This window comes from Hyperoodon ampullatus (genome assembly GCF_949752795.1).
Source record: "Hyperoodon ampullatus genome assembly, chromosome: 13".
NCBI lineage: Eukaryota > Metazoa > Chordata > Mammalia > Artiodactyla > Ziphiidae > Hyperoodon > Hyperoodon ampullatus.
Window position 1 is genome coordinate 1,421,336 of NC_136926.1, and position 27,364 is coordinate 1,448,699.

Consider the following 27,364-nt stretch of genomic DNA (forward strand, 5'->3'; position numbering starts at 1 on the left):
TAACACATTTTTTTTTTTTTTTGCGGTATGCGGGCCTCTCACTGTTGTGGCCTCTCCCGTTGCGGAGCACAGGCTCCAGATGCGCAGGCTCAGCGGCCATGGCTCACGGGCCCAGCCGCTCCGCGGCATGTGGGATCTTCCCGGACCGGGGCACGAACCTGTGTCCCCTGCATTGCCAGGTGGACTCTCAACCACTGTGCCACCAGGGAAGCCCTCTTAACACATTTTTAAGTGCACAATACAGTATTGTTAACTAGGCACAGTGTTGTACAGCAGACCTCTAAGTTTATTCAGAGGTATATGTGTGTGTGTGTGTGTGTGTGTGTATACCCCTGAAACAAATATATATAACTGAAACTTTATACCCATTGAACAGCAACCCAGGAGTATGTTAATTTCTCCTGTAACCTGGTAAGGAGTTGATAGACAGCAGCTAACGTTGATACTTCCAGAAATAGAGCCTTAAGTGTTCCTTTTAAGGTCACAAAAGTAACCACCAGAACAACTAAAAATAATAACATAGCTAAGAAAAATCAAGGGAGGCAAGAGTGGGATGTAGGCGGCAGGAGAAATGGACTAAATCCTCAGCTTTCATGCCAGGAAGTCAAGGGAAATAGTCTCTGGCTGACAAAAACTAGACCCCTAAAATGACTATGTGTGTCCACGGTGGACAAAATGAGAAGGCCTCAAACCAGAAAAAATCATTTCCTTTGGAGAGAGGGAGAGAGCACAGGAGACGTTAGCTCTTCATTTTATAGCTTTTTGGATGGTTTGAATTTTTCAACATGTGCATATTTTACTTCTGTAAGCGGAAACTGGTGTGATGGCCTCAGCCACACTGCCAGGGCCTGGCTGCTGCAGGCGGTCCCACCCTGGGCAACCCCTGCCTTCTGGCCACCTGAACTCACTCTGAGGCTGGGCTGCCATGAGCAGTGAGACTCTCTCTTCAGGTTTGGAAGTACATTTGCCTGTGGGAGACGTCTATTTACAGACCTTTCAAAGAAACTGCAAGTACAGTACAGACGTTTAAACACAGCATGATTTTATATATATATATATATATATATATTAAGGTGTTGGGGGTAGGAGTTTATTAATTAATTAATCTATTTTTGCTGTGTTGGGTCTTCGTTTCTGTGCGAGGGCTTTCTCTAGTTGTGGCGAGCGGGGGCCACTCTTCATCGCGGTGCACGGGCCTCTCACTATGGCGGCCTCTCTTGTTGCGGAGCACAGGCTCCAGACGCGCAGGCTCAGTAGTTGTGGCTCACGGGCCTAGTTGCTCCGCGGCATGTGGGATCCTCCCAGACCAGGGCTTGAACCCGTGTCCCCTGCATTAGCAGGCAGATTCTCAACCACTGCGCCACCAGGGAAGCCCTATATATATATATTTTGCAGTATTAAGATAAGTGGAAGTGATTTGTGTCATGTGATTTTTCAGCTTTACATCCAGTGAATATCCTTCAGTCCTACATAGATACCAACAATACATTTGTCATTTACAATGGAGTTTTCCCAGGACTTCCCTGGGGGTCCAGTGGTTAAGACTCTGCGCTCCCAATGCAGGGGCACGGGTTTGATCCCTGGTCTGGGAACTGGGGGCGGGGGGCGGTCCCTGGAGCCTGCGGCCTTGGCTCTGGTGATCAGAGGAGCCCCTGGCTGTGTGGAGGAGGGAGGTCGGCTCCCCACCCCTGCCCTCGCTGGGAACCGCTGAAAGACAAACTGAGGCATACTGCAGATCTTAAGATTATATTGGACATGGGAACTTCCTGGTGGTCCAGGGGTTAGGGCTCCGGGCTTCCACTGCAGGCGGGTGTGGGTTTGGTCCCTGATTGGGATCCCACATGCACGCTGCCAGCCAAAAAACAAGCAAAAAGGATTATATATGGACAAAAATTGATTGGAATGGGGCAACCTAGAACTGGAAGTGGTTAGGAGCGCCCCACCCACAGCAGCTGGAGAAAGTATAGATTAAGCGTTGAAGCAAAGCAAAAGTGATCGTTAACTGGTATGGCTTAAAGCCCAGCTGTGAGTGGTTGGCTGTGATTGGCTGTGTGTGATTGGCTGAGGTTGGCTGTGTGTGGTTGTCTGTGGTTGGCTGTGATTGGCTGAGATTAGCTGTGTGTGATTAGCTCTGTGTGATTGGCTGTGTGTGGGTGTCTGTGGTTGGCTGTGATTGGCTGAGATTAGCTGTGTGTGATTAGCTCTGTGTGACTGGCTGTGTGTGGGTGTCTGTGATTCGCTGTGTGTGATTGGCTGTGTGTGGTTGGGTTTCCATTTCGTAACCTTGAGGCATTCACAGGCTTAGGTTTGGGTTTGTTTGCACAGAGGTCATGTATTAGACCCCCTCAGCCAAGTGGCCTCCTTGTTTAATTTAAAAACCTAAGGAGGGAGTGGGTGTCACAAAAGAAGATCCTGGTATCCAGTGTGGGGCAGCGTGTGACATCAATGTTAGATATTTCCCCGAGTTTATACTTCTAGTGGCCTGAGCTAGGACCAGAGACTTCTCTGTGGAAGCTAATAAATGCATCTCCGGGATGGGAATTCATCCCAACTCTTTCTGGCTTAAACTTCTGCTCCCTGGACCTCACTCCCAAAACCAAGATGCCCCAGAATCATCCATCCCAGAGAGAGCAAGGGGTGTTGTCTTTGCTTGATTGGCACTGCTCTGGTCCCTGGCATCAGGGGGATGATGTCTCCTCTCCTGGCACAAGTGACCAAATAGAACATTCCAGAAAACACTCCCTTAGCCTGGCCTTCTCAGGCACCCACACGTGCACACACACCCTGGTCATCCCAGGAGGGCTCCTTTTCAGCCAATGCCACCTTCCACCCAGGTGGTCCCTGCTTTCGCTGCTGTCACCATAGAGTAGCTTCCTGTTCTCACAATTTTGTAAATAGAGTCGTACATATGTTTTCCTCTGTGTCTTTGGAGGCTTCTTGCTCCACATAATGCTTTTGAGACTCATCCAGATTGTTGCATATTTGGTTAGTTCCTTTGTTTTTATCCCAAAGTAGCATTCCATTGTGTGGATGTACAATTAGTTTAGATTATAAAGACCAACAATATCAAGGATTGGTGAGAAAGTGGGGCAGCTGCTTTGCATTTTTTAAGTTAATTTATTTTTATTTTATATTTTTAAAAAACCCATGGGACTTCCCTGGTGGTCCAGTGGCTAAGACTCCTTGCTCCCAATGCAGGGGGCCCGGGTTCAATCCCTGGTCAGGGAACTAGATCCCGCATGCATGCCGCAACTAAGAGCCCACATGCCGCAACTAAGAGCCCGCATGCCACAGCTAAAGACCCCGTGGCAGTGAAGACCGGGGCAGCCAAAATAAATAAATAAATATTTTTAAAAATAGCTTTTGCTTCTTAGAACAGTTTTGGGTTTATAGAAACATTGAGTGGTGAGTACAGAGAGTTCCCACATAGCTCCGCCCCCCGCCCAGTTTCTCCTGTTATTAACACCTTGCATTAATGTGGTACATTTGTTACAATTAATGAACCTGCACTGACGCATCATAATCACTGAAAGTCCGCAGTTTACATGAGGGTTCACTCTTGGTGCCGTACTTGCTCTGGGTTTGGACAAATGTATATGGACATGTACCCACCGTTACAGAATGATACAGAGTAGTTTCAGTGCCCTAAAGGTCCTCTGCGCTCTGACTATTCATCCCTCCCCACAAACCCCGGCAACCACTGATCTTTTTACTGTCTCCATAGCTTTGCCTTTCCTGCAATGTCCTAGAGCTGGAATCCTGCTGTATGTAAGGAATTTGCTGAGTTTGCACCTGAAAGAAAGGGCCCTTTAGGGTGAGGCTGGGAGAAGCGTGGGGGAAGGACACGGTCGGTCCTGGGACGTGCCTGACCCCCTCTTTTCTCCTTTCTGCCAGGGCTCGCCAAGCCCATCGGTCTGGTGGAGGGGCCGGGCGGCCTGGGCCAGGGCGGCATGGCGGCCACACTGCGTGACAACAGCCAGGAGACAGAGGGCAAGTTCGAGGAATACGGGTACAACGCACAGCTCAGCGACCGCATCTCCCTGGACAGGACCATCCCCGACTACAGGCCCAAAAAGTGAGTACGCGGCCCCTCCCACAGACCCCTCCAGGCAGCCCCCCGCAGGCCTGGGCTCCTGGCACCCAGATGTTCACAGGAGCTGCTGGACAGGCAGAGTGGAGGGAGGGGGCCCTGGCAGGTGGGGCCCTCCCCATCCGTCTTCTCTTCTCTGGTTTCTCTGCTCTTGGCCACGGGCATCCTCTGCAGGTGCCCAGTACAGGACTGAGGCTGCTCAGGGACGGCGCTGCCCAGGAAGCTGTGCAGCGCCATCGCCGATGCTCCAGGTGCTGCCACTTATACAAATGACACAAGTGACAAGTGACACAGCTTGAAGCATAGTCTCTGCCAAATGCGTTTGTCCTCCCACTTTTGGTGCAGGAGCTGCAATGGTGGGTGGAGGTCCTGCTTGAAATGAGCATCGCCCGTGTCTAAAAGGCATTCCATTTCTGTCACTTGCCTGTAAACCCCTGTCCTCCCCACTCTCAAAGCCACAGCAGTTGATTAGTCAGAAAAGTCAGACCCCTCGATGGCTGTGCCTTGCCTTCTGGTCACTCAGGACTCCTGGTCTCGGATCACTGCATCTTGTAGTAAAGCAGAGGCGAGACTGGAACAAAACTCCATGTTGAGTGGACCTCATTGCTTTAATAACTTCAGCCAAGCAGGGCGCCTGCACCCTGGACATGAAGCCAGGCTCCTTTCTGTGGCCCTGGCCACAGGAACTCAGCCTGCAGCTGGCAGCCTTGAACAGGAAAGCACTTTCAGCAGCACCTTCTTCCTGGCAGGGGCTGCAGTTCAGGGCTGGGCTGGGCTGGGCAGCCGTGTGGTCAGAGTTGCCACTCTGAGTCCTGAGTCCGCGGAGCAGCCTTCAAGGAAATGTGGATGGGGGGTGCGGGGGAGTGCCTACTTTTAGCTCCTGACTTGGTTTGCCCCTCTTCCAGCTGTGGCTTCTGAGATAGGACTCTGTTTTGGGAAGTGGTCCCAGAAGCCCTGGGAGGGGGTGGGAAGGCTGACAGGGAAGGGCCCGGAGCATGAGAAGGTGCATCATCGTGGCGGGTACAGGTGGTCGGCAGCGGATCAGCTCCACTGGGGACACAGGGCCTCGGGGCTACCCCAGCCCAGGGAGGACCAGGGAGCGGTTCTCACAGACTCCCTGTTCCTCCAAGCTTGAGGGCTTGCTGTGCGAGGAGTGAGGTGAGATGCCCAGAAACGAGTTTCTAGGGCGCTGGGGCAGGGCTGGCAGTGAGCGCATGGCTGCACCAGGGAGTACTGGGGCCTGGGGCACGGGGACCAGCGCGTCTGCCCAGGTTCCGTGTTCTAGCCGCAGCCGGGATGCGTGGTGGGAACTAGCGGGCCTGAGCTGCGTAGTGGGAGGTTAGGCCCTCTTGTGACTCCATTCCTGAGAAACCCCCTTCTGTTGCATTATACCCAGAGAGCCTGGAGCAGGCGGCTCCCACTGCCTTGACCATGCGCGGCTCGTGATGGTGCTATTTTATTTTCATCGCATTTATTTTCATGGTTACCATTGATTTAGCATAAGTAGTGCTGCTTTCCATTTGCAGCGATGAAATAAAGGTGCCGTTTTGAATTTTTAAAATGCATTTAGGTGTAAAACAGGACAATTTGGAGAAACATACAAAGAGAATGTATTTGGAGAAACCTGCGTTATTACAGGTGGTGCCGAGATGTGACGGCAGGTGGTGCCGAGATGTGACGGCAGTCACAGGTGGTGCCGAGATGTGACAGCAGTCACGGACACGGACCTGAATGAGTCAGGTGCTCTGAGGGTGTGTGTGAGTGTGTGTGCACGCGTGTGCGTGTGCATGTGTTTGAGTGTGAGTCGATTTCTGAAAGCCCCCGTTGTGTCCTGACTTTTGGAGGATGAACTAAGTTGCCCACCAGCAGGGTCAGCACAGCTGCTGGCGTTTAGCTCTGAGCACCTGGGCAGCCCTGGTGCGGTTCGGAGGACCCACAAGGCCAACCTCAAGTTCAATAACTCACTAAAAGGACTCATAAGGCTCAGCAAAGCTGTTACACACGTGGTGCAGTTTGTTACCGCTGAAGGACACCAGGCAGGAGTTTCCAGCTGGCCCTCATGGTGGGGCTCACAGGGACGCTGCCGGATTACCCCAGCAGCGAGGTGTGAGCACGCTATGACATACTGCCAGCCGGGGGGCTCCCTCGAGCCGTTTTATTTTTTTCCCTTGAGCCTTGGTGTCTGGGTTTTTACTGGCTGACCTCAGTCTCCAGCCCCTGCAGAGGTCAAGCTGAGACCCCACATGAATCCCACTGTAGCAAAGACTACCTGGCAAGGCCCCAGGCCCCCAGGTGAAGGTGACGCTCTTCTCAGGCAGGATGTTGCAAGGGCTCAGAGGTCACCTCCCAGGAGGTGCAGGGCATGCACAGGCCAGACCTGTTGCCTTGACCCCTTCCTGTGCACGTGCTACCAGTGGGGACACCTCAGCCGATTTGGTACGGAAGTGGCGCCGTGCTCCACCTTCCTGAGCCACGCGGCACATCGGGTCACGGCACCCCGTCCCTGTGACTACGGGGGCCTTGCAGCCCCTGGACTTGGGTCGGAGGCAGTTGGGGGGGCGTTCTCCTGCTGCGTCTCCTCCTTCACCTCATAGCGTTTGTTGTCATAACTGAAGAAAGCCCCTTCTTGCCCGGTTTCCCACAGATCGTGTTCTTTTGGTGGTTCTGCGGAACCCTCTAGAAGCCCTCCACGCTGCCTCTGCATGGCTGGACCCCTTGCCCAGTGGGCACTGGGCTTGAGTCCAGTCATGACCAAATTATGATGAAGCTGAAGCCTCTCTGTGACCCCCTGAATCCCCCCAGGGCCTGCTTTCAGAGCAGTCCCAGCCCACAGGGGTCAAGGCCACCAGACCTCTCACTGTCCAGCCCACCCCACCGAGCCCTGGGCCAAGGGCAGGGGTCTCCTAACGGTCCTGCCGCATCTCCCAGCATCAGAGCAGCGGCGCTTAAAGAACAGATGTGCGTCTGCGTGTAGCAGACGCTTCTCTTTCGCTGCCTCAAAATCCAGTTCTCTTTCTTTGGGCAGTAGCTCCCTGTTTCCATGTGGGGACCCATGGAAACTTCCCACCCCTGCTGCAGGGTGGGTCACATGACCAGGGCTAAGCCAATCAGAGTTCACAGTCCACCAGCCACAGTGATTGGCTCAAGGAGATCACATGGTCTAGGCCAGTCCAGCGTGAGCCTTGGAATTACCTGAGGCCATGGCGGGGAAAATCAGGATTTTCTCCAAAAGTAAAACTGCAAGTTTAGGAGCCTGGGGATCTGTACTATCTTATCATCATGAGGGGAGAGCTTGAGCTCCCAGGGCGCACTTGTGAAACCGAAGAAAAAAATCCCGTTGCAGGGCATGGCAGAAATGGGAGGTGGGGAGGAACTGGGTTCCAGTGCTATGAGCACCTGGATCCAGCTGTCCCTGAAGCCACTTGCAATAAATTACAAATAAATTTAAAAAATAAGTCCTCTAGACTCTGCAGTAAATTAGTATACACACATACACATATATATTTTAAATTTTTTGCTTAAGCAAATTTGCACTGGATTTTCTGCTTTTTAAGCTGAAAGGGCTCCACCCGATGTGTGTGGTGTGTCATTGCACACTCTCCTGTCCCCGGGAGCACTCGCCTCCCATGTCTTGCTGGGCCTGGGATTTGCTCAAGCAGCAGGAGCGGTTCTGGCTTTCCCTTTGAGGATTCAGATGCCCCGTAAGAAACCTCAGCCTGCGGAAATAAAACCTGACAGAGTGATCAACCCCGGTTGTCACTCTCACATCACAAAAGAAGACATCAGGGCGGACTTTGAAAGAGCTGACCTTTACAATCTGCCTTAATTGATAGAAACCTGCTTTACAGAAACTCTGCTTTAAAGGGGCAGAACCCTCTGCCTCCCTGAATTAGAGGATGTGGATTGTATTTAGTTACTTACCTGGTTGTTTATATCCCATTTCTTCCCAAAAAAGAAATGAGGAGGCTTTGGCACCGGGCACATGTGCAGACCACCCCTCCTACCCCCATGGGCGATGTGGCTGATGAATCAGAAGTGGAAAGGGGTCTTCCCACGCCCCTCCCCTCACGTCCCTCCCCCCAGTCCCCTCCTGTCCCGCAGGCTCTGCCCGGGGCCTCTCTGGAGCTTGTTGCTGCTGTCACTCAACCCAGAGCTTCCCTCTGCGCTCAGGGGACTGCATCACGGGGATTATTCAAAGCAGTGACAGCCCTCATGAGAGCCTCGCTTAAAACACGGGCTCCAGTCCCCCAGGGGCCTTTCTGACGAGGAACTGGGGTCTCCTCATGAGCATGACGAGGCATCCAGTCTTCTACGTTTGGAAATGAGATCTTCCCTGAAGCTTAGTCCTCCAACAGGAATTCCCCTTATTGTCTACCATTCTGGGGGCTGGGCTGGTAAGACCTAAAACCCAGTTTGAAACGGCTTAGGCAAAAAAAGGGAATTTATTGGCTCAGGCCCTGAAGGGTAGGCTTTCAGGCACGGCTTGATCTAGGGCATGCTGCTGTTAGCCCTCAGCTCTGCCTGTGTTCAAGTCGGCCCTTGGGTCAGTCAGGATCCTGGAAGGAAATTGGTGACATCCTCAAGAGGGATGGGGGCAGAATCTAGGAACCCCACGAGGGATGTTGAGGCACCCAGGGAGTGCAGTAGTGGGTGAAAAAGCTGCTCAGTAAAATGTAATATCCTTGTGCCTGATGTTCTGCAGTGGGCGGTCTCAGAAAACTTTTCCTGAAAACGGCCACATGTAAAAACCTCACTGTTTTTCTTTACTCTCACAAGACTGCCACACTCACAACACTTGTGACATCAGATGTGTGGGGCTTTCCCACACCAACCAATTGTCTGACACCAGCTGGGTGTCCTACGCTTGGATTTAGTTCTGACACTATCTGCCTGGAGTCGGCATCAGACCCCACAGGTGCAGGGCTCAGATGCCAACCTCAGATCCAGGCTGCCCCGGCACTTCTGACCCCTGCTCGGCTTCAGACACTTGCTAGGACTGCTCACGGAACTTAGGGAAACACTTGTGTTTACTGGCCTGTTGTAGAATGAAGACGTGATGAAGGACATGAGGAAGAGCCAGAAGAGCTGCACGGCGGGAGGTCTGGGAGGGTCCTGAGCACAGGAGCGTCTGTCCCTGAGGAGCTGGCGTATCCCACCCTCCTGGCACTGGATGTGTTTGGGACCCCAGAAACTCTCCAAATCCCGTACTTTAGAGGCTTTTACGGAGGCTTCATCACGTTGGCATGATCCATTTTTAGCTTCACTTTCAGCCCCTCGTCCCCAGAGGGTGGGGAGGAGGGGCTGAACGCGCCAACTTCTAATCGTGGTTTGGTCCTTGTGGTGACCAGTCCCCAACCAGGAGCCCACCCAGAGTTGCCTCATTAGAACAAAACTCCCTCCCGTCAGCCAGGGGCTCCCAAGGCACTGGGGAGCTCAGTAGGAACGCTCCGACCTCGCCCATCGCCCTGGAGGTTCCAAGGGTGCGGCTCCGTGTCTGAGAAACGGGCGTGAGAGACCAGTGCGTGTTCCTCATTACTTCATGAACCAGATAGTACATGTTTCAGGCTTTGGGGCCGCGTGAGAGCAGCCACAGCTAATAGGTACATGAACGGGCATGGCTCTGGCCCCAAAAAACTTTATTTGCAAATCCAGGAGGCAGCCTGCATTTGGCTGAACCCTGTTGTGTGGCGTGATTTCCCCCAGAGCCTCACCTTCCTCACGTCACCCAGTGTGACCCATCGTATTTTCCAAAGGTGGATGCAAGCCCCTCGTCTGGAACCTTGCCCTGCCCGCATCAAGAGGTGGAGACAGCGCCCGTCCCCTTGCAATCAGGGGGGCTTTTGAGGCTGGTCATCCCGTCGAGGAGGGCGGAGGTGAGGCTGTGGAGCTCTAGGGCTCCCCGCCAGCCACGCAGGGGCCCTGGACCAGGGGCCGCCACGTTGTGAGGAAGCCCCCGCGCGCTCCGGCGAAGCGTCCATGCGGCCGGGCGCTGAGAGCCGGCGCTCAGAGACCGGCCAGCCGGGGCCGCCTCAGGCCCACCCGACAGCCTGCTCCCCAGTCCCTGACCTGGCACTGCCAGCCGAGGCCTTCCAAGGGGCCACGGCAGGAAATGAGATGACGACGATCCCGCGCTGAGGCTGGCGCTGCAGCAGGCTGACGCTGCAGCAGGCTGACGTGCGGGCTTGCGAGGCTCGCTCACGGGCACTGGGGAGCCTTCCGCTCCGCAAACAGCAGCAGCTGCGCGTTGTCACACACCGGTGGCCGTGCCTGGTGCTTAGGAGGCCCTCAGGAAATATTCATAGAAGATTAAATGAATAAATACATACATGCAAGCTCCGTCTATGCCCGTTTGAAACTTTCAGAGTTTGGTTTCCTGAACAGCCTTTAGCCCCCGGAGCCCATCCATCCAATCTGGCAGGTATAGTCATCAGAAACACATGCGGGTGTGGGAGCGTGTGCGTGTGTGTGCGGGCACACGTGTGTGGGCATGTGTTCCCACCTCAACTGGCAATTCCATCCACTCTCCAACCAAAGTTCTCTCTACCTTCCTCCATTAGATACATTATTGATTTCCCTTTGTCTGCAGGTAGATAGCTTTTCTGATTAAGCGGTGGCTTTAATTATGCCACAGAGCACGTAACAAAGATCTTGATTATTAAGACTGGCCCACGGGATAATTGAAGGAAGACTGGCAAACCCAAATTAAACAGCATCATAAACATGAACGGCCCCGTCCGAGGCCCCGTCCTGCATTCCCGTGCAGTGATGCCCCCCCATTAGGTGTTGGAGAAGTCTTAGTGCGTAGGAATCGTCTCTGCTGCGCATGGCTCGACGGTCAAGCGTAATGAGTGCGGATTTAGTGGATGGTGATCGCGAGGCACTGGAAGCAGGCACCTCATGCCACGTGCCGATCCGGCTCCACGTGGGGGCTCTGATGCCACTGGCATTGAGGGTCTGCAAGTGGAGGCAAGGGTCCCAGATGACAGGATGGAAAGCAAGGTGCTGTCAGGGAGACGGGCTGGTGTCCTTCCTCCTGCTGCAGCCGGTGGACCCCCTTCCTTTCCCACCAGGCCGAGGAGCTCAGGGCAGGAGGTGCTTGGGGAGGGCGGGGGCCCCTCAGCTGAGCCTGCTCCTCGGCCTGGGATGCTCACCGAGGGGCACAGCCCCCACCCGCTCACCCCCCTGTGCGCCGGGCTCTTCCTTAGAGCCAGCTGGTCCCCCTGCAGCAGGGTTGGAGGCTAACAAAGCCAGACAGGAAAATCGGGGGCCACCTGCCCCGTGGCTCCATCTCAGCTGGGGATTTGCTGGGAAGAGGGAGCCCACTCAAGGGCCCCGTGGAGGGTCCACTCAATGTGGGGCTGCCCCAGACCCCGTCGGGGGCCGGACAAACAAATGCCGGGGTCCCGCCTCTCCCTTCCCTTCCACTGTCCACCCTAAGGGCTCACTGATGATCCTCAGGGCCCTGCTGGGGCTGCTGGGGCAACAGAAGACATCTGTGCTGAGCTGGACCCTGGCATGGGACGGGTCGTCGGCCTCTGGCGCAGCGACCCCAGGGACTGCCCTCTGGAGGGGCTGGAGGTCACAGGCCCTGAAGGTCGCACACTTGGGCCCCGATGGACCTCACTGCCCAGGCAGAGACACTCCAGGTGGGCCCAGGGGTCCTCTGCAGCACTGCACCCAGGGATGTGTGGTCTGGCCACCCTTGCAGTCCACTTGCTCTCCTGGGCACCGGCAGGCCTCCAGGCAGCCAGACGGCGACCGTGCCCATAAGCGCACGACCCCACGTGTTACAGTCCCACCAGGCTCCTATGAGGGGGGTGTGTGAGGGACCTTTCTGTGCACGGTCCAGTGTTCTGTTTCTGACCGGCTTTTGCTCTGAGCTCTGAGGGTGGCGTGTGTGCTCATTTCTCCTTGAACATGTGGTGCAGTGATTCTCATGCATCTCAGCCCAAGTGTCTCTCCAAAGGTGCGTGTGGGTCGCCCGCAGCTGTGAGTGAGGGCCTGGGTGTGGAAGAGTGAGTCTGAGATCTTTACTCAGCCTTAGCTCCACGCACAGGCTACTCCAATAAATATGAGCCATTAATGTCTCCACAGAGTGTGGCTGTGCGTAAGGTGCCCTGTGAGTGCATGCGTGTGAATGCATCATGGGCATGTGTAATGCGCGTGTGTACATCTATGTTGTGTGTGTGCAGTTGTATGTATGTGTATTTGCGTAGTGTTTTACTTGTGTGCATGTGTGCTTGAACACGTGTGTAGTATATGCACATCTGTGTGTGTGCACGTACATATTGTTTCTGGGAGGTCTTGCAGCCAGCTGCCTGGACGGATGGGTAGACTCAGGCTGGGAAAGACAAGACCCCAAAGCAGGAGGCTCTGGCGTTTCTCGTTGCTCAGGTTTCCTCCTCCCCACCTTCCCAAGCAGCCTCTCTTGTGCCGGTTTTCCGTGGGGCTCTGTCTCTGTGCCCATCAGGATTCCGCCTTGGGCTGGCAGGAATGCCAGGCGTTGGCGTGGGATGCACTGGTCTGGGATTCCAGGCTCGCACCGATGTTCCCAAGAGGGCAGGAGCATGTCAACCCAGCAGGCAGATGCTGCTGCCAGGAAGGCATCCCCACTCCCCGGTGACGCGCTTCCAAGAACCCCCTCCTGACAGCCGTTCCCAGAAACATCCCTCTCGGTTTCCGATGGTACAGCTTCCTGGGTCTGTGCTCAGCCCAGACCCGTCTCCTCTGGCAGGAGATGGATGTATGTCCTGTTGTCAGAGGCAAAGCTTGCTGGCCCCCGGGAGGCCACTGCCACTTCATCCCCGCTCCATCCTGCATTTATTTCTCCAGCAGCACAGAGGGCGTCCCCATCAATTTCCATCAGTGTCACTGCCATGGCCCCGTTTCCCCAGAGGCCAGCTGGGATGCGGTGTGCGACGCATTCCAGTCATGGCCTCGGAAGTGGCTTCGAGAGCTCGTAACCGCGCGGGCTGCTCTGTGGGTTTATAAGCCGCGTGGGTTTATAAAGCCTCCGTGAAACGGCTTGGTGGTTGAGGATGTCCTGCTTCTCTGGCTCCAGATGGGACATGCGAAGCCGAGCCAGAGCCTCTCTGGGGCCCACAGCCCAGCCCCTCCTCCGGCCTTGACCTGATGGGGCGGGCGTGAAGCCGGCCAGCCTGTGGGAAGCGTCCAGCGTGTACCCAGCACCATGCGGGAAGCGTCCAGTGTGTACCCAGCACCGTGCGGGAAGCGTCCAGCGTGTACCCAACACGATGCAGGACAGCGTGTGTCCAAGAAAAGGACAGAGCCGCCGGGCTTTGGGGAACGAACCTGTCCTGGTTACGACTGCTGCTTAGTCAGCTGCGTTAAACCACGTTTTAATGTACTGAGGGGCAGGAGGTCAGATGGGGCGCAGGGGGAATAGCCTCTCTGAGCAGTACTTCCTGAGACCTCAGCTGGGAAGGTGTGACGGGGGTGCTCAACGGTGGGGGCTGGAATCATCTGGGGGGGCCATCGTGCACACGCCTGGCAGCAGATGGACGGTCCACCCGAGCACCCACACGTGGACCCTCTGTGTGGCCTGGGCTTCCTCACAGCGTGGCGGCCTGGGCAGAGTCCGGTTGCCTCTCTGGTGCCACATGGCCCCGGAACAAAGTCCCAGCACACGAAGCCTTGTTGCTCTTCGTGACTCAGCTCAGAAGAATCCCTTCCCTGTATCCTGTTGGTGAGGGGTGGCAGAGCCCACTGTCATTCAAAGGGAGGGTGGCAAAGTCCCAGGGGACTTGGGGGCGGTTGTTGCAGCATCTTTGGAAAGCGTGATCTGCCACAGCACCCATCTCAGACTGTCGTGAGGTGACGTCTGAGGGTACAAGGGCTAGATGACATTCCAAGGGAGGAGTGGGATTTCCCTAAAAAGAATGGATGTTCTGTGTCACTCAGAATGCTTTCAGATGAAAAACCTAGCAAGTCTGAAGTGGCTGCAACAATACTAGGATTCCTGATCTCAGATGGTGAGAAGTCCACAGCTCGGGGTGGGGGGGCAGAGTTGTTCATTGGTGGTTCAGTGACATCATCAGGGACCTGGGCTCTTCCCAACTCTCTGCTCTGCCACGCTCAGTGCATTGGGCTGATCTCCTCATGGTCGCAATATGGTTGCCATAGCTCTCAGCGTCACGTCTTCACAGGTCAAATTTCCAAAGGGCTAGAATAAATATGTTCCTACATCTTGTCCCTCTTTAAGAACAGAGGACTCTTTCCCAGAGCCCCCTACAGACATCCCCTCATGTGTCCTGGGTTGTCTGTGTGTCTCACCTTGCACCATGGAAGGCAAGGATGCTTTCCTGCTCCTTCTCAGAGCCCCTCCAGTGTTTAGTTTGCTCAGTCTTTGCCTCTCAGGATGGCGGGGACACCCAAGTCTCAGAGAATGGGGTTTGCCGAGAATTTAGCTGAGGAGGTTGGCAGTTGGCTCTCTCCTCCTCTCGAGGCAGCCGAGGTCCCAAGCTGGGACTGTCTGTGTCCTAGACAAGGACAGGGTTAGGATGAAGCAGCTGGTGTCATCTCTACCAACAATGTGAGAAAGCCCCCAGCTCGCCTGGATGGGGACGTCCTGAGACAGGGTGTGCAATGGCCAAGGCAGTGGCCAGACTAACCTCTGTGAGCACTGGACCCACTGGTCCCCTGTCTTCTCCTCTTGGCTTGGTCTGGGGTGTGGCTGACTGGGAAGACCCCTCCTGAGGGGCATTCACAAGTGTGTCCCTGCATCATGCACATGTGCAGGACCTGTGCAGGATCAGGACTGACAGAAGATCCATTTCAAATTGGCTTAAGCTGGAAAAAGAGAGAGAAAGGGAGAGACGGGGAGAGAATGTATTATTCCTGCAACTACAAAGCCTGGAGGAAGCACTGGCTTCGTGTAGACTTGGATTTGAGGCTCAGCTGATGTCATCTGGACCTGGCATCTCACCATCTCTCTGCTCTGCTATTGGCCTCATTGGCTTCATCCTGACCACTGGACGCAAGATGGATGCAGCTGCTCCAGCCTCACATCCTATCTCCCCAAGACCCCAGCCAACCTCTCCATGGCTCTGACTGTGTGTCTGTTCCTGAGCCTATTGCTGAGCTGCCTGGTTCAGACCCAGTCACATCCCCCTCCTTCATCAGGAGCTGGGATTCCACCCAGTGACTTAGAATGTGATGATAGTGGGGGGTGAACCACACATGTTATGGGGGACAAGGAAGAGACTGATCAGGACCACAGCAGACGTCCACAGCCTGAGACAGGATGGACAGGACTCCGGCTGGAGTTCGACTTTCAGGGGGAGGAAGGGACCTAGGGAGGGTTGCACTCCAGCTAACATCAGTCACTGGGCACGCCGGGCTGGGTGCCGGGAGCCTCATGATGCTGGAACGGTTGCCAAATCCCAGCCCCCCCCAGGGCCAGACCCCAGATCCTGGACCAGGACTTCTCACCAGGCGATTTCACCCCGGGGCACATTTGGAGATGTCTGGAGGCATTCTGGGCTGTCTCAACCTGGGTGGGGGCCAAGGATGCTGCTAAGCACCGTATCACACACAGGACGACCGCCACAACAGAGAATTATCCGAATTATCCAGCCCCAAAAGTCCATAGGGCTGAGACTGGGAAACCCTGGTCTGGATGGATTAGACGTGGCTCAGCCAGGACTGGAGAGACCCCCAAATAAGGCAGATGCCCCAAGCGGGGCGGGGGCACAGCCCTGTCAAGGGCTCATGGGTGTCCGTGGTGTGTGTGAGTGTGGGCATGCATGTGCCCATGTGGTACGTGCACATGTATCCTCAAATTCAGCTCGAGGCTCAAGTTTAGACTTTTAACGTTTCCCTCACACAAAATTATTCAGAGCTCCGACACATGTCACAGCTTTAAATGTGCACCTCATGCCCCACCTTTGATTCCACCAGGAGCTGTGAATGGAAGCTTCTTAGATGTTGTGGATGGAAGCCCATGGAGCGTCTGCCATTCTAGATGCTGTGAAGCAGTGACCAGACAAACAGGAGGCCCTGCCCGGGGGCTCCCAGCCCAGGGGAGAAAGAGCAGTCAGTGACGTGGCCGCGTGGGGAGACGTGTGCCGAGCTGGGGAGGGCGTGCAAAAGCCCTGAGGCAGGAGCAGGCCTGGCGTGCTCCTGGAAGCACTGGGGCCACGTGGGGCCATTGAGTGAGCAAGAGGAAACAGACAAAGAGGTCAGGTCAGAGGGGGCCCAGCTCACACATCCTAGAGACAGTGCCCTTTCTCAGCGGACGGTGAGCGCATCCAGGAAGAGGGTCAAGGGAGAGGCGGGGGAGACCACAGTCAAGGCCAAGGCTTTGCCAGAGCAGGTGGGCCAGAAAGGGACCGTGTTCATCGCTACGGGGAGCAGCTCGGGGGCAGCAGGAGGGAGGGCTCAGGGAGATGTCGTCTGGCTCTCTCCTGACCTGTACCTGTTGGCTGTAAGTCTGAACGTAGACATGTTACTCGGTCAAGTTGAAACCTTTAAAGTGTGTCACCCGTCTTCCTTCAGTTTTACGGTGAACCAAGATCCTCGGCGTGTGGGAGTGCCCTGGGTCTCCCTCCGCCTCCGGAGGCTCTGGAGGGGCCGATGGGGTCCTCCTGCCCCAGGACCTGAGTCCCTCTGTCCTGGCCGCTGCCCCACTCCTGGGGCCCACCCTGGGTCACCAGGTTTACAAGCTCTCAGGGCCGCCCTCTTGCTGACCTCTGATTCTTTCCAATCACCATAAACGTGGTTTATTTTCTGTCGGACAGGAACAGGGCTTTCAATCACAGAGGAGAACCTTCCGGCTCCGCTTAGACCGACTTCTTCCAGGGCTGCAGCGTGGCGGCCAGTTTCGTTTCCCCCGCCCCACTGAGTGCCTCCCGGGCTTCAGCGCAGGGACGGTCCCTGCAGGGTGGGGAGGACACTGAGCCCTGAAACTGAAGCCGATTCAGGTGCAGAAGGAAACCCAGAAACACAGCACCTCCTGCCCGGAGGAGGGAAGCAGGGACATCGTGGGACAGTCCCACCCAGCGGCCACAGGAGCTTGTGCGGGTGCAAAGGCAGGACAGGAGGACTCCGGCCTAAGGTCAAGTCCAAGTGCGCTACTGGCCAGGTGCCTGGGGTCAGAGACTGTAAAGAAAAGCTCAGGGGGAGGATGGTAATCGTCTTTGTCTTCCACAGGGTTTTAGGCGTGGGCTTCTTACTTCCTCACTGACATCAGACCTCCCTGTGTGTGAGGAACATCCCCTTCGATCTGCTCAATATTTACTGATTGATTTTTATCTTTTTTGCCTGCACCGCTCGGCTTGCGGGGTCTTAGTTCCCCCACCAGGGATTGAACCCAGGCCACGGCAGTGAAAGCACCAAGTTCTAACCACTGGACTGCCAGGGCATTCCCTCTGCTCAATATTTAACACAACCAATTTTGTTTTCAACTGAGAAGGGGATTATATTATAGGGAAAACAGATTATTTTTATGCAAATTTGTGCTGGACAAAAATGAGCCATACATATTGCACGATTTCTAATTTAAACAACCATTTGTAAGCTGCATATGTTTATAACGGGAGTGATTTGTTACGTGTAGATAAACAGAATAAAGTGAGACAGCGCATCGCCCCATGGGAGACGTGCCCACACCCTCCTGCCGCACTGGACGGCCCCGGTCCTGGCCTGGCCAGCCTTCCTTAGCCTTTGGGTCTCGTTAGGGGCTGAGTTGTGTCCTCCGACCCCAATGCACAGGTTGAAGTCCTGACCCCAGGACCTCAGGATGTGACTATGTGTGGAGACCGGGCCTTTACAGAGGTGACGGAGGCAAACTGAGGCCCTAGGGTGGGTCCTCACCCCATAGGACTGGTGTCCTTAGAAGAGGAGATGAGGGCACAGACACGCGCAGGGATGACTGCATGAGGACACGGGAGGACACGGCCGTCTACACGCCCAGGAGAGAGGCCTCGGGGGGACCAGCCCTGCGACACCTCCATCTTGGACTTCCTGCCTCCAGGATGTGGGACCATAAATGTCTGGGTGTTTGCTTCGGCGGCCCTGGCAGCATGACGCAGGTTTGGGCTCCCGACACCTCCCCCCGGCTCCCCCCGGCCTGGTCTAAAGACACCTCCCCATCCCAGCCCTCTTGACCCCATTGCCCCGTTCTGTCACTCCAAAGGCCCACCCTCTCTGAAGTCAGATCCTGTTTCCTTGCTTCTCCCCTGTGCCCCACCGGTGGAAGCTGTGCGGGCAGGCACACCCCTGTCCTGCCCCCAGCCCCTGGAAGGGTGTCTCGTGCGGGTGTATCCCCGGGAGATGGCTATGGACGCTGGAGGCTTCTCCACGGGCAGCAGGAGTTGGCTCTTACCGGTTGGAAGCTCTTAGGATAGAGCCTCGTGGCCCAGTGGCCAAGCCTGAGAGGTCCATTGCCTCCTGACCTGCTCGTGGAGGGAGAGGAAGGAGGTGACAGCGCCCATGCCCCCCGAGTCCACCTGCTTCCCCCAAGCCCTGGACACACGTGGAGGTTCCTGCTGAGCTGAGGATGCTTCACACTGAGACGGGGTGGGGGGAGCCATGAGTGACAGGACTTGGCCCCGCGTGGCAGCCTGTTCACTCGTTCTTGTTCTTTCTTTCCCCTTGTCAACAGATGCTCGTAAGCCCTACTGTGTGCGCAGCTCTGGGGTCTTGGGGTATGGCGGTGAAGGAGCAGCTCTTGGGGGGCCTGTGTTGGGGGTACAGAGACCCTAAAGAAGCCGCGTGAGGACGCCTAAGGATGGTGAGCTGGGGAGAAGGCACAGGAGGGCCGAGACCAGGCCTCTGGGGCGTGGGAGGGGCGGGGCACTGCAGCCCCTCCCCCAAAGGCACCTGCGAACTCGACCTTCCCGTATGCAGCTGCAGCCACAGTCTCTCTCAAGATGTATTTCCTTCCTCAAGGTGGTGTTTTTCTTGTTTTACACAATTTGCAAGTTCATGAAAATTGTGCATTCCAGCTTTTTTCCTCTACAGAAAAATGGAGTGAAGGTTTCTTGTCAGAAAGCACTTTTCTGAGTAATGAAATCTCCCCAGCAGCACTGCAGCCCATATCAATGCAACAGTGACACAGGGCTCTTGTCCATCTTGAAGTCAGTCTGGCGCTCAAACCCCAGCTGTGAGCAGGGGCCGGAGGGCAGCCTGGGAGGGCGGGCAGGAGCACCACTTCAGCCTGAAGCTGGTGGCTTGGGTCCGGCTCTGACGCCAGCGCGCGCCATGGAAGGGGGAGTTACCCCCCAGGAGCCTCATCTTCAAAACGGGGATATTAGGTTCCTGTTAGGGTTGCTCGGGGGAGCAGAGAGCGTGCTGCGTGCCGGGGGCCCTTAGCTGTTGCTCTCATCCTGATTGGTTGTCGTCATGATTGATTATCCATTAGTAGTATCATGATTGGTTATCATCTGTATCAGTTATCATCATTATTATCTATCACCATGATCAGTTATCCACATGATTGGTTGATGTAGTTAGTTTATTATGATTGGTTAGCCCCAGTATTGGTTATTTTTCTCAGACAGCTCTGGCCCACTTCCATCCTCAGCCCCCGATAACTGCAATAACCTCCCCACCTTCAAATAAAACTCTTTCTCCAGCTGTGGGATAAGAATAACGGACTATGGGCTAAGTTGTGTCCCCCAAAAGCTATGTCCACATCTACCCCCCAGGGCCTCAGAAAGTAACCTGATTAGGAAATGGGGTTGTAATTAGTTAAGATGAGGTCATACTGGGGCAGGGCGGCCACTCATCTAATGACCTTATGAGAATAGGAATCACATGGGCACACAGGAGAAGGCTGTGATGGTAGCGAGCCCTTCCCAGTGTGGGCCCCATGGGACTGCCCAGGTCACACGTCCACAGACATGGCCCTGCCTGTAAAATCCCTGCTTCATAAAAATCTGAGGTTTTCTGTTCTGCAAATACATGACCACTTTCTGTAAATGTCCTATGGGCATGAGAAAAAAAATTTTCCGAGAAGGAATTAGGGGATTCGTTATGTAATTCCTTCATGGTCTTACTTTTTCAGTCCGCCCAGTCTGAAGGTGATGCACGCCTGTAGACTTTTCTAGTAGTTTTTCCTTTTATACCCAGCTGCCAGGTCACTTTGTGATAATGGTTTATAACTAGTCTACCTCCTTCATCCTATGTGATATCTGTGCTGAATTTCTGGTTTGGGGGGCTTGGTATTTGTCTGGCATCCCTTTCTCACTTGATTATATTTCCAATCTTTTTGTTAAAAAATCACTCCTGGACTTCCCTGGTGGCGCAGTGGTTAAGAATCCGCTTGCCAGTGCAGGGGACGTGGGTTCGAGCCCTGGTTTGGGAAGATCCCACATGCCGTGGAGCAACTAAGCCCGTGCACCACAACTACTGAACCTGCACTCTAGAGCCCACGAGCCACAACTACTGAAGCCTGTGTGCCTAGAGCCCATGCTCCGCAACAAGAGAAGCCACCACAATGAGAAGCCCGCACACCGCAGTGAAGAGTAGCCCCCGCTTGCCACAACTAGAGAAAGCCTGCACACAGCAACGAAGACCCAATGCAGCCATAAATAAATAAATCTATATAATTAATTAATTAATTAATTTAAAAATCACTCTATTTGAACTGTGTTTATTGTAAACTGCACACAGCAGAGCTGTGTGTGACTGAGTGAATGTGTGCATGTATAAGTGTGCTTTAGTGTGTATGTGCCTAACTTCATTGAAAAGCCGCTTAAAAAAAAAAAAACCAAAAGAAAAGCCTCTGCCATTTTAAGGAGAGAGTAAGTTTATTTGCATTTATTGTAGCAGCCAACGTACTTGATTGGGTGCCTTCTGTCTTACTTTATTTTTTGTTCCTTTTTTCCCATTTCTCTAGTTTTGAGAGCTCCCTTTGCCCCTTTGTGAACTTATTCCACTGTATTATTACATTAACAGCCACTCACTGGCCTCATCCCACACCCAAGATGGAATATTTTGCTTTCCCTGCCCCCCATCTTTTCCCCTCCCACAACCCTACAGCCAAGATAAGACCTTTGGAAGAAGCTACTTCATCCTTCTATTTCACCCTCGATGCTAAGGTCAGGCGGAGGCCACGATTCGGCTGTCCCATGCAGACATCTCTCCTACTTCAGCAGCCCTCGTCTGGCACTAGCGCTCCGCCCTCCTGGGCAGCCCAGCACTGTCTACTTAGACCCCACTTCAGGGGACAGTGCCCGCCGAGTGCAGGACCCACCCAGTAGGTGCCACCTGTCCAGCAGCCGCCTGCGCCGTGACCACCCGGCGCTCAGATAGAGCTGGGCCTCAGGATCTGACACGGGTTCCGGGCTGGGGCTCTCTCCCAGGCCCTCCACTGGACTGCACCGTGAGATGACCACCATTCCTTTCATCTCTCTTCCACGCCTTCCAAGGGCATCAAGGAAAACTGCTCTGTGTGATCCCAGTGGGACTTTAACCCCTTACAAGTGCAAGTTCCCTGCGTTTCTGCAAGGAGACAGCAGGGTTCAGGCTCAGAGCCTTGAAGTCCAGAGCTTCTGAGACCAACGTCATCGTGCTGTTCCTCTCGCTGAGCTCGGTCCTTTCCCATCTGTGGCATTGCTGTTGCTCTTCCATTGGGAGCAGGATTTAGAACTGGTCCCAGTGGGCGTCCCGCGGGGGCCCCAGGCTCCCACCTCCCCATCACATCCCGACACTGACCATGGCCCCCAACCCCGTCTCTCCCGCAGGTGCAGACAGATGACCTACTCGGACGACCTGCCCCAGATCTCCGTGGTGTTCATCTTTGTCAATGAAGCCCTCTCGGTCATCCTGCGCTCCGTGCACAGCGTGGTCAACCACACGCCCTCCCGGCTCCTCAAGGAGGTCATCCTGGTGGACGACAGCAGTGATAATGGTGAGTGGGACCGGCCGGCCCCCCGAGAGGGAAGCATGTCAGAGCCCTGGAGGCCAGAAGTCTGAATTCGGGCTGTGAGCAGGGCCACACTCCCCCCAGGGGCTCCAGGGGAGGCTCCTTCCTGCCTCTCCCAGCTTCTCCCGGCTGCTGGCATCCCTGGTGTCCCGGGCTTGGGGCCGCATCCCTCCCACCTCTGACTCCACCTTCACGAGGCCTCTTCCCGGTGTGTCTGTGTCTCTCCTCTTCTTCTAAGAACACTTGTCCTTGGATTTAGGGCCCACCCTAATCCAGAAGGTTTTCATCTCAAGATCCTGAACTAGTTATATCCACAAAGATCCTATTTCCACTTGAGGTCTCATTCTGAGGCTCTGGGTGGACCTGGCAGGGTGCTACTCCACTCCTCCGGCCAGGAAGGCCCCCCAGCGTGCTGAGTTCTCCCATATGCTAATCGCACCTGGACAAAGCTCCAGTGGGAGGCTTGCTGGTGGGGAAGCTGCACTGGCACTCACGGCCGGAACCTGGGCCCTTAGCGTGGCCCTGCATCAGCCTCGGTCCAGCCCAGCACGCTGTCCACACCCAGCAGGCACAGGGGCTCCGAGCCCCTAACAGGGCTCCGGAGGTGCCCCGCCTGCCCTCGACTGCGGTCCCCACACAAAGGTCCTGCTGCGCTGAGCCGGGCCTGCCGGGCCCTCCTGGTCCCCAGTCTCTCCCATCACAGCAGCCTCTCCTCCTCACCTCGGGGGGCGGGGGGTGGGTGGAGGAGAGCGGGGAGAGGCCTCCCAGAGCCCTCCAGGACTGCAGAGGTGCCGCCCTTGGGCCTGAAGGAGCTCCAGCCCTGCGTGTGCTCTGTGTCTACGCGGGGGGAGAGCCCCGCCTGACACCGTCAAGGGAGCAGGGAGCGGGCGGCTGGCGCCAGCCTGCGGGGCCCTGGAGAGGGCAGGACAGAGCACAGGGAGGCTGCTTCTGGAACCCCTGGCTGCTGCGGCTGGGGGCACCCCTGGGACCAGGGCTGCCCTCACAGGAGCATCCACTGGAGCCTGGTGATTGAGGTGGAGGGATGGAGACAGGCCGCCCCTGCACCTGCCCAGCCGACCCGGAGGAGCTCCCGCCTCACTCAGATGCCCACTCCCTTTTCCCCTTTTTCTTTTTCCTACCGGCTAAAGTCTGTTATTATTGTGGCTTATTTTGTTGCTTGCACTTTTGGCCACTGGGAGCTTCCTCACATAGACGCCTGTGCCCTCATCAGTTTTTTAATAATTTACTGAGTTGAAATTCTCATAACATAAAATTAACCATTTACAAAATAAGTGTAGAGTTCAGGGGTATTAAGTACATTCACATCATTGTGCAACTGTCACCATCATCATCTCCAGAACATTTTCACTTTCCCAAAGTGAAACTCCGTCCCCATGAAACACTAACTCCCCACCACCCTCCCTGAGCCCCTGGCACCCAACACCCTGCCTTCTGTCTCTGTGGATTTGTCTGCTCTAGGGACCTCAAATAAGCGGAATCACACAGGATTGGTCATTGGGCTACTGGATTATTTCACGGAGCATCATGTCCTCAAGTGTATGCACGTAGTAACATGTGTCAGAACTTCCTCCTTTCTCAGGCTGGATCATGTTCCATTGTATGGATGGACCACACTTTGTTTATCCATCCATCTGTCCATGGACTGCCTTCCTTTCTACAGCTGAGTAATTCAGCCCCATTTTCTCCCGTCTTTATAACACGTGCCTCTGTCTGAATCAGTCTGGCTTGATTGTTCATCGTCTCTCCCGCTGGAATGCAGCTCCATGAGGTGGGCTCTTACCTCTCCGAAGTCCCCCCCAGCACCCCGAACACACATCCAGCAACGGTGGGTCCTCTTAAATGTTTATGAAATATGGATGCAGGGCACACAACGACCGTGGGTCTCAGGGACCTCAGGCCCTCCCGAGGTGTCACGCCCGAAACATCTCTGTGTCCCCCTGCAGTGGAACTCAAGCTCAACCTGGACCAGTACGTCAGCAAGAGGTACCCGGGCCTTGTGAAAATCGTCCGAAACAGCAGGAGAGAAGGCCTGATCCGGGCTCGGCTGCAGGGCTGGAAGGTCGCCACGGCCCCTGTCGTGGGCTTCTTTGACGCCCACGTGGAGTTCAGCATGGGCTGGTAAGGGCGGGGCCGGGCCCTGGGCGGGGTCGGCGGGGTCTGCTGGCGCCTGCAGGACCCCCGCAAAGAGGAGGAGCCTGGCAGGGCTGGGGGCAGCTGAGTCCAGCCACGTGGCCAGTCCATGTCCAGCTCCTGGACCCAGAACCCTGTTTGTGATGCATAGATATGAAGATTGATCTGTATCCCCACCTTGTCCCCAGAGGAATTTGAATTGGCCAGTCATTCCAGCAGGTGACAGTCAAATGAGGCTGCTCATGTGACCTCAGGCCAGGAGAATACACAAAGGTTGGGGGCAGTTGCTGCATGAACACGTGGTCTGTAGGGTCTCAGTTAATGGAGACCTAAGTCTAGGGCACAAGTTGGAAGCAATTTCTCATCCTTATGGAAAATTCTAGATCAAAGCATCCATCCATTCTCTCCCACCCATCCCTGCAGGGGTGAGGTGGGCTTCTAATGAGAAACCTGGAGGGGGATGTGGCCAGGGGAGCAGCAGGGATACCTCGGTGACTCAGGAGCACCTGCGCGGTGCCCCGGGGCCCGCCCCGCAGGAAGGCTGGGACACCTGTCCTGGATTTGTGTTTGTCCTGGGGAGGCAGGGGCCCTGCAGGTCCTCAGTACTCCGTGTGGACCCCAGGCCAGCAGCATCTGCAGCCCCCGAGAGCTCGCAGGATATGCAGCTCTGTGTGACCTACGCTCTCTGGGTGGGACCCAGGGGTCTGTGCTCTCCCACCCGGGACTCTCACAAGGCTATGCCCAAAGGTGGCCAGCGAGGCTTTAAGAACAGGGTCATCTATCCAGCAAAGTATCCACATCCAAAGGGGAGGCGGGCATCCACACGGGGCGTCAGAGCTGGGCTTGGCCCTGGTGCCTCTCTCCAGACCCTGTGGTCGCTAGGCCAGCCGTGAGCTGATGTTCTCACAGCAGGTGCCTGAGGATGTGTTGATAGAGCAGCAGGATGTGCTTCAGAGTTTTCTGGAAAGCGTCCACTGGGCTCTTGGCATGTTTCCTTATTTTCCTCTCTGGCGCCTGCATCTGGGAGGCGCCACCCCCCGCCCCCGGCAGCCCTCACTCCTGCCAGGACCTGCAGTGGATGCGAGAGGACTAAATGGCAGCAGGCGGGGAGGGCAGAGGGGGACCCCCCGCGGGAAGGCTCCCGGTGCGCAGGGCTGCAGCGTGACGCTCGGCCCGCCAACATGATGCGAGGGCTTGAGCCCCTGGCGGGGGGCGGGGGCCTCAGCTTCCTCCGGTGCTGAGTGGGGATGTTACAAAGTGAGACTGTTGCCAGGGTTACACGTGTGATGCTTGTAAGCCACACCCTGCACCCGAAGGTGCCGGCTCCGGCGCACAGGCCTCGGGCAAGTGTCTAACTGGGACTGCAAACCAGGACCCCAGGGGACCACCTGTGTTGGAGCGGGCTGGGACACGAGCGGGTGAAGGGAGGGTCACCCAGGGCGTGAGTGTCCTGGGGCCGCCATAATGAATGGCCAAAGGCTGGTGGCTCAAAACAACAGAAGTGCACTCTCTCACAGCTCTGAGGCCAGAAGTCAAAGTCAAGGTGCGGGCAGGCCTGCACGCCCCCCGGAAGCTCTAGAGGAGGAGCCTCCCCCCTTCCCAGCTCTGGGGGCTCCAGGGGCCCAGGGCCGTGGCCACGTCCCTGCATCCGCGCCTCCATCATCACGCTGCTTCTCCTCTGTGTCTGCATCGCAAACCTCCCTCTCCTTTGCCTTAGAAGGAGACGCCTTGCATTCAGGGCCCAGCCCAATCCAGGCTGATCTCATCTTGGGCTTTTTAACTGAATTACATCCGCAAAGACTCTATTTCCAAATAAGGTCCCATCCCAGGTTCCAGATGGACAAATCTTTGCGGGAAGACACCGCTCAACCCTCTCCCAGCTTCTGGGGGCGCCAGGAGTCCCTTGGTTTGTGGCCGCATTCCTCCAATCTCTACCTCCGTCTTCACACGGCTTCTCCTCTCTGTGTGACTGTGTCTCTCCTCTTCTCTCTTCTAAGTACCCTTGCCAGTGGGTTTAGGGCCCACCCAGGTCACCCAGGATGATCCTGTCTTGAGATCCTTAAGTTAAACCCACAGTGGGAGGGTCTGCAGGGGGTCTACAGTGGGCGGGGAGCAAGAGCCCTGCACCCAGGTGCAGCCTGCAGCACCTACCAGATGAGCCGCAGGGAAAAGTCAGCCCCACGGTGGGTGGGCAGCTTGCCCTGTTTCAAGAGAAACTAAACCTCACCGTTTTTATATCAAATCTCCCACATTATACCTTCAAACTCTGTGAAGCCTAAACTAAGACGCTCACTGAGATACTCCCTTGGGGGAGATGCGAGGGCTGCGGATGCCGTAAGGAGGCGTTCGCGGTGGACGCGCTGATCAAGCCCCACAGCGCCTGGCCGGTGTCCCCAGCTGGGGGCCACGAGGGTCTGGCCTTCGGGGTCTCTCAAAGTTCTTGGTTTTCCTAACGGCTCCTGCTGGTCGGACCAGGGCTTTGGTGCCTGGTCGGCAGGTGAGTGGAGCCCTCTCCTTCCACGTTCCCTCCACTCTCGCTGTGGCATCTCAGTCACCCCAGGACCACGAGTTTGTTCTCAGCGCTGGTTCTGTGCCAGTACGTTCCTGACCGAGATTCGACTTCTTTCTGCTTTGACTTCCCCTGCTGACCCCCGTTTCCCTCTCCTCTGCCACCCTCAGCAAGCGAGTCTTCTCTTCCCATGACACCTGTCACGGTCTATCATTAATGACGTGTTACGGTCTGCCCTCCCCACCAGGGTCACTCCATACTGTTGTTCAGGTTGTGCACTGCACAGCTGTACTCGGAGGCCTTTCTGTCCCTCTAATGTACGTTAAACTCCCCGGAGCACTTGGAGGGCATTTGGGAGAACCACAAGTCTACCACATCAAAAGGCAACTTTAAACCGGTGTAACTTTAATTTTCACAACTGAAAACCCGGTTATCCATCTGCAAATAGCCCTCCCCTCCAAGAATTGCCTCCACAAAGATCCTGCCTTATTAGCAGATGTGGCATTTGCAGAGAGCTTTTCATTTCTGAAGCACTCTGCTAACAGTAATTAATTAATCTTCCTCACGAAGCTGAAAGGCAGGTAAATACCAGGCTCTTGCTTGGAAGCACAAGAAGGAAGGCGGGCCACGTGGTGAATCTCGCCAGGCAGAGGGTCAGGGAACTGCCCCAGCCCCACCCTGCCCCCACCGTCCCTGCCTGAGCTTGGCCCCCTGTCCGCCTGCA

General features: G+C 55.6%; 1 protein-coding gene across 1 annotated transcript in view; it reads left to right on the forward strand.

Moving 5' to 3' along the window:
• Positions 1-27,364, forward strand: part of GALNT9 (polypeptide N-acetylgalactosaminyltransferase 9) — a gene marked incomplete at both ends in the record, with an annotated part of 88,692 nt that overhangs the window by 21,144 nt on the left and 40,184 nt on the right. The window contains 3 exons of the mRNA XM_079718204.1: positions 3,895-4,075; positions 21,799-21,965; positions 23,945-24,119. Of these exons, the coding sequence (XP_079574330.1) occupies positions 3,895-4,075; positions 21,799-21,965; positions 23,945-24,119 (523 nt within the window). The remainder of the gene's footprint in view (positions 1-3,894; positions 4,076-21,798; positions 21,966-23,944; positions 24,120-27,364) is intronic.